We start from the raw sequence: 21,854 nt of genomic DNA on the forward strand, positions 1-21,854 counted from the left end.
ATCAGAAAAGAGAACCCTATGAGTAATTTCTTCGCAGTGTTTTTAAAATGAGTAATCCACCTGAACCAATCACTTATTTCTAGAAATCTGTGAAAAAGGCCACCTTGAGCACCTTGAAAGTCATTCTGTTAGCCTTGCTTCAACTACTCTGATAGGCAATTAGGATAGTAGGAACTAATATAACGTAAACACCCAAAAAGTTACTTAAAATAAGTGTTTTCAATCATGTCAACTGTTCTACCAGTTAAAAAACGAAGAATACATTCCCACCCCTTCTGCCACCTTAAGTACAAGTCACAGAAGAATAAAGAATTACAGCTTCTGCCGAATGCCTTCCTCCATCTTACAGTTACAAAAGGCTGGCATAGCCATGGTCTTATCCAACACTATAAACTCATTTAGCAATTGCACACTGATTGTAAAAAGAACAGCCAAAAGACTGCTTTAAATGTTGTCTTACAGCTAAAGCTCCCAAATGTAGCAACCTTTACATCAGAGTAACCAAGCAGCAACCATAAAAGTAAAAAGGAAGCTCATTATCTGAGGATACTCCCCCCTCCAAAAAAAAAAAAATCTGCTATCACAAATCGTAAGTATAACTTCTTTGAAAGCATTAAAAGAACTCACACTTCAAGAAAGGCATTTTCCTGAATATCCTTTTTATGAATTTTCATAACAATTAAAAAAGAGTTCTGATGCTTCTTACCACTTCTGTTGATGTTTCCGCGTGCTCAGAAGTAACATGTTCTTGAAGAGTTGTTTCTGTATGACCCATTTTTCCACAATAAGGACAAGTGAAAGACTGTGGCTGCTCTACAGAGAAAGCTTCTCCACCATAGTACAAATCTGGAACACGAAGTATTTAAACAGAAGTTACTTCAAAGTATTACAGTCAATTTGTTCACGTAAACCTTTCTTCACAAATGTACTCGAATGTACTGTCACTGACACTGACTCCTATTATATTAACAGACAATATTACCTAAGTTTTGATGGCTAACACTCCAAAACCAACACAGGAAAATAAGTTTTAATAACTTGCTATCATAAAGTTAAAGATGCAGGATGAACAAAGCTCCACAGATAGAATATAATGCAGAACAGACTTTATGTTCAGTAAGTCCCTTTTCCCCTTGCTCTGAAAAGCGGCTTCCAGAGACTTTCAGTGCTGGAGGGTAAAAAAGATGTCCTTTTGACAGGTATGGTAAGGAATACCAATAGGCAGCTATACCAGTAAGGAAACACTTCCATACAAACTCAGGATATTTAAGTGGTCCAGGTCCAACAAATTAAGCATCACACAGTTTGAGTACCGTGCTGATTCTAGGTTCATTTATTCTCAAGTGCAAATGGCAGAAATCTACATCCAACTATCCAAAGCAGAAAGTTCCCATCCTAAATGATGAATCAAACATGTTTACAGAACACACAGTAAAAAGTCATATGATAATCAATATTAGGTTCCAATACTGAGGTGTTAAAGAGAATCTTTCAGATATAGCACTGAAGACAAATAATTCAGAGAACTTCTAGGGATGGAGTCCCCACTGCCACTTGAGTAAATACATTTAACTGAGTACTCTTAAGAAAGTTTATCCAAGATTCACATTCAGACTCTTACTCTGATGTTGCTAAAAACAAGAAAAATTTGCCAATATGCTGAAGCATAGATCAATTACTGCCGCAGATACCAGGGTCTGAGTGGATTGCTCTTGGGTGGGGAAGCATGACAGGACTGAATACATGAATGATCAGGCTTCAATTTATTACCCCAACAGCCTTATTCTTAGTGTTTAAGACAGGTGCGTACAGAGAATAGCACATTGGCTGAGAGCCTCAGAGAAAGACAACTTTAAGCAGTTCCCAACAATTAACAGCAGTGAGAAACCATCCTGAAGGAGGTAACTCTTGCTATCATCCTAATCCTAAGAAACCAGGCAGGAATGCGTCAGCAGCGGATGTGAAAGGCAGCACTGGCAGGGCGTCCCCTGTTCAAAGTGCACTTTTCCTCTCCCACTCGCCACAGACCATCTCCTGCTTTTACTTTTCTCAAGGTTCAAACAGTGTAGCTTCCTTTGAGCACCGTATCAGCATGTCCAGTGCATAACACAGAGCCCAAAAGGAACATCTGCTAGCTAAACAGACTAGACTACCAAGGACAGCTTACTTCAAAAAATACCTATAGTATTTTACTATTTTAATACTATTATCAGCAGTCCTGTGAGGCCCTCTTCGCTGAAGGCAGGCTGAACAACATTATCACAGAAGTTTCCCATAGACGTCTTGGCAACTTGGGTTGCTCAGCTGAAGCAGTCCATGTCCGCTTTGAGTTGTTTGTCACTTGGCCCAGGAGCATCATGACCTCCTATCAACATCTGATACTTTTCCATGAGCATATAGTCTGTGCTGCAGTGCAAACTATGCTCGTACATATCACCGTGACCTCCCTGCTCCTGTAGCCATTTCCCAACAAATTATGAAGAACTGAAATATGCCATTGTTTCAAATGAAGAAAGAACAAGGTTTCTATAGAAAGTCCTGAAGAGTCACTGAATTGTTTCTGACTGGATCAGCTGTATGCAAAGGGGAACAAATCACTTTCAGAAAAACATATCAAAAGGCAAAGATCAGATTGTTGACTAAAATAAACAAACAAAATGTTTCAGTGACAACTGATGAAAGAATCCTCCATAATATTTGGAGGAATTCTATGTAAAGAGGTGGGTTATACAAGTTGTTGCTGTATGTATTGATCTTAATATGAAGATTTCCAAAATTAATTGCACTTAATCTCCCCAAAACAGTGGATGAAAACACAGCACTGCACTCTTAAAGTAATTCAGCAGTCACTTCTGCAAAGAAAAATGTATACCTGTGTAAACAGCAGAAACGCCATCATACACACCCACTAGAAACAAATGATTGCTCATTCAGTTGATCCTTTGATTTCCCTAAAGTATTAGTATGACTCTCACGACAATGTTTAAATATTAACTTCATGATTGAAAAACTTAAGATTCTCCTCTACAGCAAACAGAAACACACAGGAACATCAAGGCGGTCTTCCTCTGAGGACCCTTCCTATCTTGGAAGTCTTATTCCTGTAAATTTTCAAGTACTGGAACCTTTTATATCAATTTGGATATAAGAAGACAACAGCTAACAAGATGGCAAGCTAACAAAAAGGAGCAAATACTACTGTTTAGAGGACCAGCAACTTCTGTATCTACAAAATACTCCTCAAAGCCTCTATGTGCTACAAGTAGAGGACCAAAAAACATGGAGCCAATCTGAAGACAGAGGTAAATCAGCATGCAGGTAAATATCTTTCTCTTATATAACCTGGTAGCTCAGCCCAGATGTCAAGAACTCCAGCATTACAGTGTTCTGTCACAGAGAAGTTTCACATATGCTGCTGAACTCAGCCTTCCTGGTCCTCAGTTTTAAATAATCTCAAGTGAGCTATTTATTAATTTAAAAATTTAAGAAATTAGAAGTTTGAGTTCCTTTTTCAGCGTCCTGATTACACTTTATGTTCTCCCACATTTTTCCCATATCCTTTTTATAACTCACACAAAATACATGCCAAATAAGCACGGCCTTCATCTGGAAGACAATTTTTAAGTACCTACAAAACAAAACAAAAGCAGGAATTGGCAAATATGAATATTTTTCCCTTCAGAATTTCGTATCTGTTCTCTTTCCCCCTTAACTTTAATCTATAAGTCATGTTACTTAGGCCCATTTGCTAAGAAAAGCCCTTATGATTAGAAGCAGTCTGAAGAAGAGGCTCCATATATTACTGCTGTGATGCAAATGGCCCATTATGAATTATCATACCCTGAAGCCACAAAGAAATCTTTCCGATAATGCATTCTGACTGTTTCCAAATGCCTTCCTGCAAAAAATGTTTTGAGGCCTTAACTCTTTGAAGTCCTCTGGACCTCAGAGGAGCTAGGAAGGCAAGTAAGGTTGCTCAAAAAAAAAAAAAAAAAAAAACACCACCAAAACACAACAAAGTCAACATATGAAATCACATTCCTAGAGCAGAAGATTCGTTGTACTATTACACTATTCATTATACTATACTCTTCATATAGACGACCATAGTTAATGAAGTTAGATATCAAGCTCAAGGAAATTAGCTTAATGTGAAAACTCAAGCAAAACTAGCAGCTCTGTGATTCCATCCATCTATAGTTACAGACTACTGGCATTTAACACAAATCTTAAACTAATACATTGAGAAACTCGGCAGGAGAATCTTGGCTAATAATGAAACAGAAGTACACAACAGGGTCCTTTAGATACAATCTGCCTTTGATAGAGATGATTCAAGACTATGTTTTATAACATCTTGTACTTATTTTCTGTTTAAACATATTCCTTTACAATGGCATCAGTTTTAGTTTTACTTCTTTTGTATAAGCAACTTTATTTCAATTTGGTATATACACAGAAGTAAAAATACTGGTCTTAAATTGTAGTGTATTTACCTGAAATATTTCTCGAAAGTGCTTCAAAAAATAAAGTTTTAACACAACACATTAAAAATAATTACATATTTCTGTATCATTCAGATATATCATTCAAACTATTACTTTTAAAATTGCTGTTTGTTCTGTTTTGCTGCTTGTTTTCTGATCAAAACCACTGTCAGATACTCTGCTATAGACACGAAGAAAAAAAATCTGTAGAAGCAGTCTATTTATAAACATTTACATCAAGGAAGGGACCAACACTAAACAAATTTCCCCCACCCTTCTCTGAGCAGGTAGAGGTAGACAGTGCTTCCAGGCAGCTCAGGGTGCAAGTGCTAGGCCTCAGCAGAAGAGAGCTGAGCAGGGCCAGCCATGAACTGGGGAACTGTGAGCAGGGCACAGGCTCCCTTTTGCACAGGCATCATCCATCATGTCCATCTGAGGCCTCCTGATAGAAAAGAGGTATCAACAAATTGACATGAGCTCCGCAGAAGGCTATTAAGGCAGGGCTGGAGCACTGCCCTGTGAGGAAAAGCAGCACACCAAGGCTGGTTTGGCCTGGAGAAGACTGGGGCACTTGCTGCCCCCACACCTACATCAATGGGACCAAGGGGACTAAGACAGGTTCTTCAAGTGGAACATTATTGAAAGACAATAGGTTACCAGAAAAAAGTTTCCCCACCACTAAGTCAGCCCATCTCCCACAGCCTGTTTTCATAGACATGCTCCAGTCCTCTTAGAATCTTTGTGGCCTCCTATCAACCCACTCCAACAGCTCTACATCTTTCCCAGTCTGAAGCCTTTTTATATCAGAAGGCTGGACCTGCACTAGTTTGTTCCAACCAGAATTAACTTTGATCAATGTTATGACAAAATGATGCAGTTATAAAGCCGTATTAGTCATATAGATTCCAGTATTCTGGAAACTGTAAATGTCCTGCTGTACAGGTTGGAGGGATCCATTTCCAACTGCGAAAATCTCCACAGCTCTCTGGAACACTCCCATTTCACTACAGATAAATTCAGTGCAATAATCACACTCACTAGAAAATAAAGCCAACTTAAGCAAAATCTTATAGACAACTGGTAACTCTTTCTTCCATGACTTGGGCTGTATCAGTAAGAATGACAATCAAATCAGAGGTTGCTGATTATCTCACATTACTAGGCACTTGTTAGATCACAACAGGTATAGAGGGTCCAGATTCACAATCTCTAGATTAAGACAGACAGCAACAAAATTTAAAAGTTTTGGACATGGCAGAGGGAATGTATGATTGCACATGTCCAGCAAGATGGACCGTACACTGGAGAACTTCACATAAGAAAACACATAGGAGGAATGGGGATCATCAAAGTACATGAAGGCTGCTCCAAAAGAAATGCCTCCTATTTTATTACATTGGCCCGTATCAGAGGCAGATGATGGTAGCATGGCAACAGAGGTTGAACCTTCCCAAGAAATGTTGCCATTACATGTTGGTGCTGTGTAGCGGATGGCAGCAGAGGGGCAGTCAGACACAATGGCATCTGACATGAAAGTCAATATGTAACTTCGCTTCATAACTGCATTTCCTCCATGTGCAGAAAAAGGCAACAGGAAAAGATTCTAGGCTTGCCTTAATAAGACAGTGCATTTAAGACCTGGATACCAACTGAAGGTTCAATCAGATTATATCGAGTCCCTTTCCAAACCAACTTGACTCTTCCACAATTCTGTGACTTAACAAAACATGTGCCTACTAGATAGAACTTGTTCTAGAAGTAGAAAACCAGCGAAACCTCAAGACTAATTCCAGTTAATCCAGTAAGAGCTCACACTCCACATTATTACAGTTCTCCTCACTTAAAAAGCTCACTTTGCCCCAGACATAGACACCAAAGATGTCAAGGCCTCCTGTGACATAAGCACCAGTGGTGGAAACTGAAGGTACATTTACAGAGTACTTTAATTATAGAAATATAATGGGATTCTGGGAGGGTATTCTGTTAACAACTTGTATTATCTTACTCTTACAAAAGTATGGTTAATCTGGAAGGCACATGCTTAAATCATAAAGCATCCTAACAGCTTAAAATTCTTTTTCAGAAAAAAAAAAGCCACAGCATTTGCTCTGAACTTCTACATCGTTCTAGCCAGTACCAACCATATAATGACCAAAAGTACCTGGCAAACATCTGTTTTTAAAAGCAAACCTATTGCAGTTCGACTCTTTGAACTCACAGATAAACATGAGTTTATTTTATGCTTTAACAGTGAAGCTTCATATCATACGTATTTCAAACTCTGTATCTGTTGTGGATCATTTTAATTTCTGTTAAAGAATAAAGCATCTTATTTATAGAGTCCCTGTAAGGACTGAAGAACAATACCACAATTGTTTTGTACCTCATCCATCTTCCAACACTAGCCCATATTTCTCAAAGACAGATATGCCAATAGGATGGTTCAAACCTGGTTGCCAGAAATCACCAATCTGTCCTGTATTAGAAATAGTGTAGCCAGCAAGAGCAGGCAGGTGATCATCCCCCTGTACTCAGCTCTGGTACGGCCGCACCTTGAGTACTGTGTTCAGTTTTGAGCCCCTCACTACAAGAAGGACATTGAGGCCCTGGAGTGTGTTCAGAGAAGGGCAACAAAACTGGTGAGGGGTCTGGAGCACAAGTCTTATGAGGAGCGGCTGAGGGAGCTGGGATTGTTTAGTCTGGAGGAGAGGAGGCTCAGAGGAGAGCACTCTACCACTTCCTGAAGGGGGGTTGTGGTGAGGAGGGGGTGGGCCTCTTCTCCCTGATAAATAATGGCAGGACGAGAGGGAATGGCCACAAGTTGCACCTGGGAAGATTTAGATTAGACCTGAGGAAACATTTTTTCTGTGAAAGAGTGGTCAGGCACTGGAATGGCCTGCCTAGGGAGGTGGTTGAGGCACCATCCCTAGCACTGTTCAAGAAGCGTTTAGATGAGGTGCTAAGAGATTTGATTTAGTAGTTGGGTAGGGATAGTGATAGGAGGATGGTTGGACTAGATGATCTTGTAGGTTCTTTCCAACCTTATGAACCTATGAACCAAGCCTTCTTATCATTGATCTTATATGGCTCCTACACTAGTTTCAAGTCCCCAGGGGAGGAAAAACAAACAAAAAAACAACAACGCAATGACAACCAAAGCTCATTCAGAACACCTGGAAGAGTCCATCTTATACAATACTTTCCAACTTTATTGCTGTGCCTACGAAGCCTAAAAATTCACCAGAAGGTAAACAGTGTTATTTTCCTCTATGATGAGCCAATCCCAGATATGTAGAATTGGTCCATATGATTAACCATCCACAGCAAGCCTGAACTTGTTCACAGCTTTAAAAAAGCCATACAGAATTCTACAGTTTCCTGCATATAGGCCATGGGTGCCCTACATCTTGGCACCAAAAGTAATGTCACCTTTCTATGTCTGTGGAAACTACAACAGATACAAAGAGCTCAGTAACACAGTAACATAATTTGATAGAGCACATCCTCAGCTTCATAACGGTATTTTTCAACAGTCACCACCATTAGCTATGAACATTAGTGATGTGCAAGAGCCTGTGTACCACACTCAAAAACATGCACCACTGGAAGTGATCCACTGCCACTATCACTGCTGCTGAAACATACCTCCCCAACCTTTACTGCACTCAAATTCACTGTGAGGCCTCCATACACAATCACCAGGCATCTAAAAAATGTGAGTACCATTACTTTCACACAGAGGAATTCAATTACACATCTTTGCTTCATGTGCACTTCCACGTCAGTCACCATTCTGTCAAAGTGCCCCTCTGCTGCCATCTGACATATGGCAAAACAAGTAACGTAATACTGGTGGGAAGGTTGACCTCTACTGCCATGCTTCCTGTACTTCATCCTTGTGAACAGTTCTTCACAGACATACGTAGCATAAACACTATGACATGAATAAGGAGGAGTTATGAAGCAAGGGACATTTCTTTCTGGCAAGAGAGGTTTTACAGAAGTTTGGAAAAGAGGCATGACCTTTTTTTTTTTTTTTTTTTGAGTCGAATGCCTGATCATAAATCCAAACATTCCATTTCAAAATCTGGTAATCTATGTTAACTTAAAATAAAATTCCAAGTACTCAAAAAATTATTTTTTTCCAGCAATCTTGACACCTGTTCTCAAAATCCTTTATCAAAACAGGTAACACAGCTGCATATTCTTCACTTTTCACAGGATTGTGTTTGGCAATGTATCAAAATGCATGAACTTATTTGCCATACCTTGTGTTATCACAGAGCCCTGTTGTCCTGGTTTCAGCACAGGTTTCTGCACCAAACATCAGTCACTGCTGGCCAGGTGGCTTGGCAGGAAAAGAGCTGCTGCCATGATGGTGAGGCCTACATGTGGGCCACAGGCTGGAAATGCTTGACATGACACAATGACAAAGACAGCGCTGGCCAGAAAGGAACTTGGGATGCCAGGGTCCTTTTTTCATTACATGCAGATAAGACTGGAGCAAGTGATTCACTGATCCCCGTTCTCAAATTTAAAATCAGAAAACTTACACTGACTTCCTCTGACATGCTTGAGTCACTTCTACAATGGAAGCATCCCCCACTTGGCTTCCTTCTCCTTGGTACAACATTCAAATTGAACTATCAAGTTCACTTCTATTAAAAAAGGCTCTCGTGCTTCTGAATCAAACACAATCCAGACAACAGTATTCATCATGGACCACTGAGCCTACAATCCCCAGATATAAACACAGCCTTTCAGGTCCTTCTAAAGAAGTTTTTGAGACAACTCTGAAACAGTTTTAGACTAGTTCAACCACTCATTATACAATTTTGAATTAAACTTAGAACTCCTTAACGCCTAAATTTCTGAATGATCCTTGAAGCTGCATCATCTCCTTTCTCAAGAAAGATCTCTTGGAAAAGTTATCAGTTTCCCTAAACACCTGTAATACATTGCAAAGCCACATCCCATGCCTGACATTTACAGAGAACTGTAGATTAAAAATATTTTAAGACCTCACAGATCTTCCCTAAGTCCAAAGAAAAATACTATCTATAGGAATCTCAAAATTCACTTTCTAGTCTAATAGTCTGCAAGTTCACTAGCACTCAGGTACCTCTACTTTCAAGTGCTCCTGTGATTCAGAATCTAGCAATGTACTCCTTCCTGTTTTCACCTTACAGTGGTAATCATAATAGTAGACTCGCTGAAGAAAAACATATTAAGCTCCTTCCTGACACCAACTCTGTGGAGCCAATGTAAAACTTCCAAAACTCAATGTTACTCTTCTTATTTCAAGAGGTCATAGGAGAACAATGCAGGAGTAGCTCCTCAGAATCCCATTACATACCACTTCACAGTAACTTTCTATCACTCTTTGAATTCTTCACATAGACTTACATAAGTGAAACATATTAATCTAAAGGAAGTCCTTTCAAGGACTTCCAAGACAGAACTACCCAAGCTGCAAGAAAAGAATATACATGTTCTAGACATCCTTACAATTTCATGACAGGCTGGTTTTTTTGTGTTTAGAAGAAGTTTCCTTACTGCAGTACATTTGAAGTTTTGTCATTCAACATTACTTTAAGGTTCTATAGCAACCAAGTTTCAGCATTGTGTTATGAACATTTGATGTTTACAGTAATGATGTAATATTAGTCCGTGTGTAATACACAATAATTGGAATTCCTGGGAGGCAAATCAGTCTAAACTGTGCTTTCCCAATAGTGACCAGAACTACAAATTAACATGCTGTCACACAGACACTTAATTCTTCAGTAAGGCCAAAAAAAGTCTAAGAAATATATGCAAGCTAAAGTAATTGTATACATTTCTGATTAAGTAGTTAAACATTTTCTTTTCCAAACTCTGGAATCCCAAGGCCTGGATTTCTGAAGTCAAAGCAAAGCAGTCTCGGGACAGCAGAGACATGAGAATTAAGAAAAAGATATCTAACAGCTGTTCTGAAAAAGCAATTGTATAATACTATAGCCAGTGTTTTGTAATATCTATATCAATAAATAGCTTTTACTTCTGTTATTATCAAGAACATAAAGAAATCTACAATTCGTAAAGCCTCAGCTTTGAATAAATCATACCTAAAGAGCTCAACGTGAAAAACAATACAGCTAGATTAGCTAAAAAATATTAAAATGCAAGCACTCTGGGCTTAGAATAAATATATATCATGGTCAGCATCATCAACATTTGACAGTAGATGTTTCACTTAAAAGTACCTCCTGAGTATCTCCTTGCTGTCACAGATATACAACTGAAATAAGCAGCAGAATATTACAGAAGAATTTTTGTTTAAATATTGATGTGGTTTCATTATCAGAAATAATTTTACAATTAGCAGAACTCAAATCCCCAAATCATTACATATTAGTCTTCACTACTAGTCTTTTACATTCAGTACAGCCAGCCATTACCTGCACCAACAATCCCATATAAACCACAAGACACAAGTCATTTCTCCAGAATCTCAGCAGGATTTCTCAGCTTCCACTCTGCGTTATTTGCAAATACAGAATACTCGGTGGGGAAGAATGCCCCATATTTTAAATAGGAAGTCAGAAGTAGTCATTAGTATCAAACATTATAGTCTGAAAACCTGCTGGAGACTAAGAAGAAATATGTAAGAGTTTCTATATGCAAGAAGCAAAGAAGAATGCCTGTTTTTTAGAAAATGAGAAGGTGAAAAATCTGTATTATGTTTACTAACATACAGCAACACGTGATTGGAGACTCAAGTTACCACTTACCAAAATCTACTCTTGTTAGTATGCACTGCATCGGGTGATCAGTTGTATGCCTTGTTGTTGTTGCACCACTTTCATAACAAGTTGCACATAGATCGTAATCGTAGCAAACTAAACACTTGAATCGTCGACCTCGAAAATTTCCTTTTAAACATGCATCACAGCTGACACCTGTAAACAAATAAAAATGCTTAAAAGAATAGTAAACATTTTTTCATGAAGCACATTTGTTTCAGTTCTCTCTCAATGACAAAAATAAAGCAGCCAACTCTGAATCATCTAGCTTACATATACACAGCTCAATTTTAAAATACATTTCTGTCCTTGATGTTACAATGTTCTTGAAAACAAAGATACTGAAATCTGGGAGTAAGTGCAAATAGTAAAATAGCAAAAGTAAGTGCAAATGATTAGACACAGCTTTCTCCAGGCAGATTTATTTGGTAGTAGGACTGGTATTTTGATATTTTAGGAGTCTCAGGTCAAACACCCAAAAACACACTGGTTGCCCAATGAGAAAAAAAAACCAAAAAACACCACTGACAAAAATCCACAAGCTCTTCCACCATCCTTTCACAGTTCCTAATATTTTCTTTCTCAAAAGCACCATAATCATTCCTGACATTTTGTGTAGATTAGAAAGAAAGGCCTTTTGCCTACATCATACATCTCTCTGGAGCTCAGTCTTTGCAGTCTGAGACAGTCATACTACAGGTGCCAGGGTAAGACTTTATGGCTTCCAGAGGTTTTAATTCTTTTTTTTTTTTTTTCCTCTGTGGTTTTCCATCCGTTAAATCTATAAATTAAAGGTCTCCACAAAAGAGAATAACATCAGTGCTGGTGAAGTTAGATTAAAAATAATAAAGGCAAATAGAAAACAGGCATTTGAGGTCTCTCACAGCTGGCAGTTTGATACCTGACTAAACTACCACATTCTCCCCTTCAAAAAGAGGTCTGACAGCACTGGACGTACCATACTAGTTTTATACCTTTTTGGTCAGCAAAGAAAAAAATCCTCATAAAGCAAACAGATAAAAAGCAATTAAATTAAAGGCCTTAGACTGGGAATTAAACCTGTATTTAAATTCCTTAGATCTCTCACAAGAATTTTTTTTATCACTTATTCTCTTTCTTCATATCTTAAAACAATCCCAATGAAACTCAGGTCTGCTGCAGTTTTTCCTGTACTTCTTCATGAAGATTTGACTGCCAAAAACTCGCCCATCCATCTCCATTGCAATCCAGAAACTGAAATACAGCCCAATAATCTCCTCTGACCCTATTGTTTCTTCTGTAATAAACACATTCATTTCCTTATAAAGGCTTAGATTGTTTATCATTTTTCTCTACTTTAATCTTTAAGTCAACCAGAATTTCCAAATTTCCTTTCCTTTTCCTGTAAAACCCTCAAACACTCAAGAATATTGCTGTTAACATACCATATAGCTCATCATATACCTATCTTCCATCATTTCTTTGAATTAATTTCACACTGCAAATTCAGCAGGCATGTTACAGGTTCAAGACTATCAGATTAGAGTGGATGCATACATATTAACCACAGGTTTAAAGAAGAAACATGTTGTGGAAGGGTTTACTCTGAAGTCAAAAACAAAAGCAAACGCGTACTCAAAGAAAAGTCTGAATAACGCATGACAAACATCTAGACAGTACACAGTTTCGACTTGCATAAAATGATAATACTTAAGAAAATCCTTGAATAGAATCTTCTTAACCTGTATTGAATTGCTATTCACTGAGAACTTTTCATTCAGCTTTTTCAAAACAACCATTTTAAATGCTAACAGAGTAAGAAACTCTCTGAGTTTTCAGTTAATTACCACAGATAATCACCTTGGCTTCCTCAAGCTTTCTTGCCGGTATTATGGAGTATGAATATTTGGATATCTATCACATACTGTTTATTAAAAATTTCCTGCTCATTAATAAAGATAACATATATATATTTGTGTGTGTGTTCCACAAGGGGGTAGCATTGTGCTTAAACCTAAAAAGGCTTGCATCATTTTATCTTTAATTCTGAAGGCTTCTTCAACATCATTCTGTAGCAATGTCAACAGCTGCAGCTACAGATTTTGAGTGAAAAGAAACTGGAAATACCTGACCATTTCACAAATACTGTTTTTCTCCTTCAGTACAAATCCTTAAATTTTACACCAAATCATTCCACATCTTCACCTAATCAGAGCCAATTATCTCAGGGAAGATACTGTAAAAAAATATTCTATCTATTATATGCTGAATAGCGATACATTGTCAAACAAACACCTTTCCTACTTTGATCTTGATGATCAAAAATCATTTGCTCTTCTGACTAAGTAATGATATTGCAAGGGATTCATGAAAACCAAAGCAACCTTAATCTTGCATTTAACAGGGTGTTATTCTGTGACAGAATAATGCTGAACAGATGTGTGGATGCCACACTAGCATTGTTTTACAAGCAAAGTAAAGGTGCAATATCAAAAATCAGTTCCTGAATGTTGAAAACTATAATTACTTACTGCCTTGGATAGACACTCACTTACAATATAGCCAAAGGGCTACACTCACTCTCCTACTTGGCCTCCCCAAATACTACAGGAATTTACTATTATTCTAATTGCCCAATAAACTGTTCCAGATTAAAACAGTCTGAGAAACTGCTCATACAGAACATACAGTGCTGTTTAGACCAACCTAGAGACACCAGAAATATCACTGACTTTACAGTCTAAATGTGACATAATCTTAAAAACCTTTGTAGTATTGACAAGTAAAGCAACAGTGGCACTACCTGCTTCAGTATTTCAAACAGGAAAGAACGGAAACTGAACTCCACTGGCCACTCAACAAAGCAAGAACAGAACTTCAAGATTTTCCTCAAAAAATGAATAAAACTGCATTTGCCAACAGCATTTAAAAGGCACCTTCACACATTCTTAAAATCCAGTTCAGATACCAGAACCTTGAGAAATCTCATCTGAAAACAAGTATGACCAAAAAAAAAACCAGAAAACTGGTATTCAACATATCTACCTTTTGGAACACTAAGCTTGCTTCCCACTCAGGATGGGTAAGATTTTAATGAGAAAAAGATAACTGCTGATAAAGACAGAGTATATAGATCATCCCAAAAGAGAGCTAAAACACTGTCCATTTCAACAGACATGATTTGCAAAGCAGAAACATGAAGGGCTGTCATGGTTTTATGACTTTTGGTACTGGTATTCCACATCATAACATCATGTAGTGCATTTAGAGTTAAAGAGTTAATGCTCCAGCTCCATGGATCATCAATAGTTCCAGGTATACCTGTCTCAGAAGAGAAGAAGAACTCCATTCCCCAGAGGACTTTGCGATGCTTTGCGTTCTTACGTGTTTACGCTCAGAGGGAAAGATAAAAACTGTCTGCGGTCACGGGACACTCTCTTTCCTTTGCGATGGACTCAGCAGTGGGTGCTCGCTGCCATCCGCCTTCAGCGTTAGCGTAAGGCCTTCGGTTTATTGGACACTCTCTCTTCCTCATTTTATTTGATTTACTAGCTTTAATTCCAATTATATTGTATTATATTGTGTTATTTTGCTTTCCAATATCTATTTAGTAAATTAGCTTTCCTCCTCAGATTGTTGCTGCTGTTTTGTTCCTAGGCCCATCTCCCTTTTCCCTTCTCCCTTTCCCCCTTCCCCTTTCCTGGGGCGTGGGTCCCCTGCACCAATCGTCACAGAACCGGGCTGAACCTGCCCATAAACCATTGACAAGGGCATCCCCACACAATACAACATAATGCTTGAATTCTCTTCTGAGGTGGAAAAGTTAAGTATGCTGCCAGATGCAGCATCTGCATGTCACCAACAATCCATCTTTGAGGAGGAAAATCTGAGGTCATTACTTCTCAAAAACTCACCGAGGCAAAAGCTATGCATCACTAACTGAAGCCTGATGAAGAACTTAGAAATGGCTTATTCATGCTTATGAAGAGCATACAATCAAAGGTACACCACACAGACATACTGGAACACATTCCTGTCTCAAGCAACGTAAGCTTGATATGTATAAGTCATTTAGTTTTTGGATATCTCAGAAAATATAATCCACCTATCACTATGAAACATTTAAAAAAAGATCACTGAATTCTTTAAATGTCCAAATAGACAGAAAATAAGCCTGTTGGTGATTTCATCTCCAAAATGGAAGTGTGAGCTACTCAGGCACTACTTACTTTACATGGAGCACTGAGAAGGTTTCACCCTTCTTTAAGGACTGACAGAACCTCAATACCACAGAATTTCAAGGGCACCAGACAAAGCTTAAGGCCTTTACTTTTCACAACTACCTATCAAAAATTTTAAGTTCAGTATGCAATTGAAAAAGATAGCTGTATAGTCTCTTTGGCTCTAATCTGTGCACTGCATTTCACTTTTATGTTCTGAATATAAGTAATTACCTCTTCTAATATGCACCTGGTAATTTTCAGTATAAGATGTTCTTTCAGTGGGTTTGTTTTTTTACTAAGTTTTCTTGATAGAAACCATCTCATCTGCAGACTACACATCACAAGTCAACCTCTGACTGTAATACAATAAATTCAACCCAATTTGTTTAGTTGTTTCTAGGATTGAAGATTGGAAAATATACACTATTTGATTATATTAAAAAAAATTATGCAAAACACTTCTTACTTTAGTATCTCAATGTCTCAGTGCAGACACTACTGATAAATTCCAGAGGTTAATTTCTAGGCATATAAAATTTTGTTTCTATGGAAATTTCACCAGAAGTTTAGCAAAGTCAGAAAAGTCTGATTCATACTTCATCTCATGTGTTTACTAAATCAAACTGCAAAAGCAAACATCGAGACCTACAACACTGAACATACTCATCGTTCTTGCAGCTTCTTGTGCTGAACAGAAGATTCACCCCCTATATCCTTCCCTGAAGCACAGAAAATCCTCCATCCTTTCATGAGTATCTGGATTCAATGTGTAGCATCTTCCTGTAGCAGTGTGGAAGAGGAAGAAACCACAGCAGCTCATCTCCAAACAAGACTATTAGAATTAAAGTTGCAGAGATTATACAGTTGGAAAGAAGGGAAGAAAGGAAAGAAATTGGGTCTACATCAGATCAGAAGGTCAAGAAGGCTTTTGTTTTCTGAACAGCACCTCACCTTCCTCCCTAGACCTAGAGGCCACCACATTTTGTCATCTCCCCATTGTTGACAAGTTTCATGAAGTTCACTTCCAAAGGGTCTGGGACTGGTCTACAGCACTTGCCTAGAGCTGGCCTAAAGATGATACTACTGACCATGCAGCTTTCCCTATTGTCTTCTGTTGTGGTTTTGATGCCAGTATTCCACAGCAGAACATCACACAGGCAGTTAAGGAGTTAATGCTGTTGGGAGTAGAGCAGAGGGAGTTGGGAGGGAGCAGAGGGGCGGAGCTCCGCACTGGATGCCAGGCTGCTCTCTTGGCTGCATGGAGATTCAGCAGTTCCTCCCCAACCTAAAGGAAACTTCATCTCTCTCTCAATTGTTCAATTTTATTAGATTTAGTAAAATTACCGTTCCTTCTCAAATCGTGCCGTTGTTTTTTGTAGACCCATCTATTCCATCTGTTTCCCCCTCCCTCGGGCGGCCGCGAGGTCACGGACGGTGGAGGGTTTTTTTCCTTTCCTTTTTCTCTCCCTTCTCGGCTCACTGTCACGGATAACATCGTGACATCCTCATACATGTGAGCAGGCTATCAAAAGAATTTTTTCTGTCAAGACTATCATATCCAACATTTTGGAACGTACACACAGAAAGGTTTAAGTCATTTAGAGAGGCAATTACTATGGGCTCAACGCTACACAGGAATCACATGGTAGACAATCCAACATTTGACCAATGAAGAATCAAAGCAAATAAACACGAAGTGCAACCTCTTTTAAGAGGAGCCTGAAACACTGGTCTCACTACTATCTTATCTGAAATTGACCGGAAGAAGTTGTTTACTTATAGCCACACACTAGCCAGCAAGTAAGCTCTTGGCATGCAACTTAATTTGCAATTTATTTCTTAAAGGAAAAACAACAAGATCAATATGAATTTACCAAACATTGTCCAAAACAAAAAAGCGACAAACCATACAGGTTCTAAGGTTCCTTTGTTCTACTACAAAATTGCTGCTGAAAAAGGGCAGTTTAATACAAATAATTTTGCAAGATGAGGTTTAACTATTACTCTTTCATTCTATCCTGAATGAAGAACACCAGAATAGGCTATGTATAGGCATACAGACAACCTTAATCAGATCTTGACAACACCAAGCATACATTCTCTGTCAACAAGACCACATCCATTTTACACACAACTCCGCAGACTCTTTCATCTCTTCATATATGCCAGCAGGACACCACACACACAAACCAGAAATTCCTCCACAGGCCACTGAAGACCCTGAATTTATGAAGACAACATTTTACGAAGAATCTGTATGTTAGTCTATACTCTTAAGCAATGAGTTTCCTGACAAGTCAGGAGGAATCTTTCCCTTTTGTCATTGACCAGATAACAACCACCTTACCTACATTTCATAGAAAAGACAAACAAAATACTGCAACTCCTGTAACAAAACGTAAAAAGCAAATGTGAGTGGACCTTAAGAAGCTTCTGGGAGTTGTGGGCAACTCTTACTGGTAAAATGAGAAAGCAGCTGCAGGAGATCAGTTCAAAACATTTTTAAACTAGCCTATCTTGTTTAAGTAACCCTTTATTTCATCTATCAAAATACTACCATGGAATCCATCTCAAAACATCCTACAGTAATATTTGCTACGTCCCTGCATGGGAACTGTTGAGTCACAGCCAGAAGCACTGAATGAGCACCTGAAGGAAAAATCTGTTCAACCCTGGGAGTACATATGAAGGCGATCCACCTGTGTGACAGGAAGGGGTGGAGCCAGGCTCCACTCATCTCAGACCTCATTTAAGGGCTGACTGGAATTGTGGAAAGACCTCTTCTTTGAGATCCCTCCTTCATGGAGTTCTTTCCCTATGAACCTAATTCTTCAGAGATAGGTGAGCACTCCTTTTCCCTCTTTTGTAACACCTCCTTGTTCACACTGGTCTCTTTGCTTTTACAACCTTTACAGTGCCATAATTTGTTTTATTACTTTTACAAGTTTTACTACAAATACCACTAAAGACAAACCATATTCTCCAATACACATTAGCGAAAAGAATGACAAAAAAGGCATATTAAATTGTCACTGACACTTCAGTGCTTTGTCTACTTCATACCCTGATCAGGGTGTTCACTTGTCTTTTGAATTCACACAGAGAAAACCAGGTTACAGTTTTGACTCCCAGCCTCCTACAGAACAAGGATGTCCTCATTGATGCTACCACAGGCTCCTGTATTTTTAAACAAAACTAAGAATCTTCTCAGATTCAGGTATTACAATCAACATATCTAGACATTTAAAAACCAACAGAATTCTAATATTTCACAAAACCTAATTCACAAATGTTGCCAGGACATATTTTACAGACCTTTAAAATGGTACTAAAAGCTACCATGTACAATGTAATAACTCTTGATCAAGCAACTTGGGTTTCTAATTGAATATTTCATTAGATTTCTCCAATCTTATCTATTTATACAATTTGGCCTTCAAAATCCTCGCCACACAAAAGCCTGCTAAAGTACCATAAACATATTAAAATTAAACAAATTTCTTTTATTACAGCACAGAAAGTATATAACATGGCATCAAAGGAACTAGCACCAGTCAAAATCTTATTTAATAATTGTTAATCTGGGAAGTAGCAAACATAATGTGAATTCTATTAAAAGAAAAATCTTAAACTGTAGAAAGTTGTAAACAGTGCCAGTACAAGAAAATAATGGTAACAACATCAGGATAAATCCTATATCCAGTAACATCAGTGATGAAGTTTCTTATTTAATAGAACAGTATGAAGTTCCTGATTTGCTTTCAAGACTAAAGATAAATAGGATAACACCAATTAAAAGGGAATTAGGCTTGGAAGAACATCACCATGCAATAATTAGTTCTACAGTGTAAGAAATGTGAAAAAACATTAACAAGCAATTAAACAGAAAAACTGGTACTTCTGCTGAGCCCAGCCAGAATTAGGCGATCTTTACAGCAAGCATCTTTGCGTATTTTGATTAAGAATGTTACTAAAGAAGACTGGCAAAAGACTGGAAAAAAAAAATCAACAGGAAGAACAAGATGCATCTTATCAGGCATTAGGGAGAACCAAGTAGTATGGCCTAAACAAGCAAAGTTCAAAGGCTTTACAGCTTGATAGTTTATTAGCTACTGTTTCAGACAGATAAAAGAAGAACAGAAGAACATCTCAGCACACCTGGAAGCAAAACTTATTGGTTTGCTGAATTTTCTGCAAGCATTTACCATTAAGAAATTAAATATTATATCTAGCTACATCCTGTACATAGCTCTGATATCTGAAATACATACTTTGTTTTACTTCTTTTTCCTCTACCAGACCCACTCCTGACCCTTTCATGAAATGAAGAAGCATGACAACACTATTTCCCATTCAGCATAGAGAAGAGGCAAGATTTAGCAAAAGCAGCAATGCAACATGCATGCAGCACCAGCTGGGCAACCACAGGGCTACAAGTGAAAGAGAGCAGAACACCCCCAGTAATGCCTTGTGAGAAAAGTACATCTCATAACAGATGATAACTACAGTAAAAACCTGCACAGCGTGGTCTGGAAACAAAAAGACCTATGTCAAGAGAACAAAACCTGAAAACAGACAAGGAAAGGAAGGGAAAGAAAAAAAAAACGTTGTTCTACTCACTGAAGTATACCAGCAATGTCTACCACAAGGCAGGCCATAGATTTCTCTGCATTTCTCAACAAGCTTTATACAATTTTATACAATCCAACTAGCTTTAGAGAAATGAACACAGATTACAGCCTACTTTCAATATCACCACTTTAAGTGGCACCACAATAGCATAAAAAGTTTTATCTTCTCATAGTATCACATGAGGCCTCAACTTGCAAAAATAATACAGCTTCTCTGAACACAGAAGAGAATGGTAACATGAATGTTTTAAAAATGGAAATAGGAGGTGAAGCTACGGCATACTCATTTAGGCAGTAGCAGTGCTTCAGCCTGGGCTCTCACAGGCGTTTTTCTTACAAAGAACATAAACAGACTGCCTTGGCAACTGCTTCTACTCCCATTCTTTGTCAGAAAACAGGTTCTCAAACAGACAAAAAGCCTGCGGGAACTACAATTGCTTATGGTGAAAAGCTACACCAGAAAAGTGCTGTGGGAAATGTAGTATCATAAAGCATGGAAAGGCTTCATGTCAAATTCAGTCAAGTTCTGCATTTTTCCCATTCCTTTCTCCATTGCACACACTTTTTCACTGATTACTCCTACAGTCCCAGAATTTAGGCCCCATGACAAATCTTCAGTAACTACTGATTTTCCTGTAATGAGCTCAGACAACTTTTTCTTAAAATTGCTGGTTTTAGTAGTTCTGTTCAAACCCTTCCTCAAAGAAAACATGGTTTTCAGGAAAAACTTCATAATCTAACATGCTTTAAAAAAAAAAAAAAAAAAAAAAAAAGCATCACCTGGTACAAGTATAATAGAAGTTATTCTGCCTGTTAAACAAGTTGAGATTTATTTACTGCACCAAACAAGTTCATCAATTTCACTATTATTGCATCATACAATCACAATTATATTAAGGACAGGAAAAGATAGTTCATTACCATTCATAGAAAACAGCCACCTACCTTAACAAGAATTACCTGTCTACAAACTGACAATACACTAAGACTAGTATATGAAGCACCTGTTTTCAAGTGAGGTAGGAGAGGACAACAGCTCTTATAGCTCAGTATAGCTGTTCTAATTGCTAGAAATACAAGATGGTTCACTAAAATCAAGACCAAAACAACAACACCTATTGTTCTGTGCTGCCAAAACCCCCATCTCTTAAATCCCCCATGCAAAATCTCAGTGAAGAAAATTTCTAAAGTTCTCTGGTTCAACTTTCCCAAGAGTCAGGTCAAACAATTTCACGACCTTCCTTCAGAAACTAAAATCAGTGCAAATATCTTACTGCATTGTCACATCCTTTTTCCAAATAGAAGAAAATAAGTCACTCAGCCTTGCTATAGAAAATGACATAGGGCATTAAACAAATTCAAAAACTTTTACAAACCTACATTCCCACAAAGCATCAATCACCATATCAAAGCCAAAAGCTTTGATTCCACCCCTTCTGGACACAGGTACACTGCCTTCACCTGTGCTCCTGTGGCTGACTCAGTGCTCACTTCAGGTGATCAATCAGTGGTTCAGGCTGTGATTCAATAGTTCCCATACAGTTCGTACCTTCTTAAAAGACAAATGTTTTTGAGACTGATGCACTACACACAGTGCTGGGTTCTCAATTTTGGTTTGGGAATGTGTTTCATAAACATGCAGCTAGTTTTACCATGAAGACAGACGGCTTCCTAGCCCACAAAAGCTCAGCACAGAGGTTGGGTATGAGCTTGAAACTCTCCGTTTACCGTGGCAGTATTCAAGGCAGT

The 21,854-nt window shown here is 38.2% G+C and overlaps 1 protein-coding gene across 4 annotated transcripts in view; it reads right to left on the bottom strand.

The window, feature by feature from the left end:
• LOC136051331 (E3 ubiquitin-protein ligase KCMF1) overlaps nucleotides 1-21,854 on the bottom strand; it is a 54,711-nt gene that overhangs the window by 13,426 nt on the left and 19,431 nt on the right. For all 4 annotated transcript variants that reach the window (XM_065740729.1, XM_065740728.1, XM_065740731.1 and 1 more), the window contains exons 2-3: nucleotides 11,261-11,428; nucleotides 707-846 (exon numbers count right to left, since the gene is read on the bottom strand). In XM_065740729.1, the coding sequence (XP_065596801.1) occupies nucleotides 707-846; nucleotides 11,261-11,428 (308 nt within the window). The remainder of the gene's footprint in view (nucleotides 1-706; nucleotides 847-11,260; nucleotides 11,429-21,854) is intronic.

This window comes from Cyrtonyx montezumae, unplaced genomic scaffold (assembly GCF_038088225.1).
Source record: "Cyrtonyx montezumae isolate F1298 unplaced genomic scaffold, pur_monq_1.0 scaffold_29, whole genome shotgun sequence".
Taxonomy (NCBI): Eukaryota; Metazoa; Chordata; class Aves; order Galliformes; family Odontophoridae; genus Cyrtonyx; species Cyrtonyx montezumae.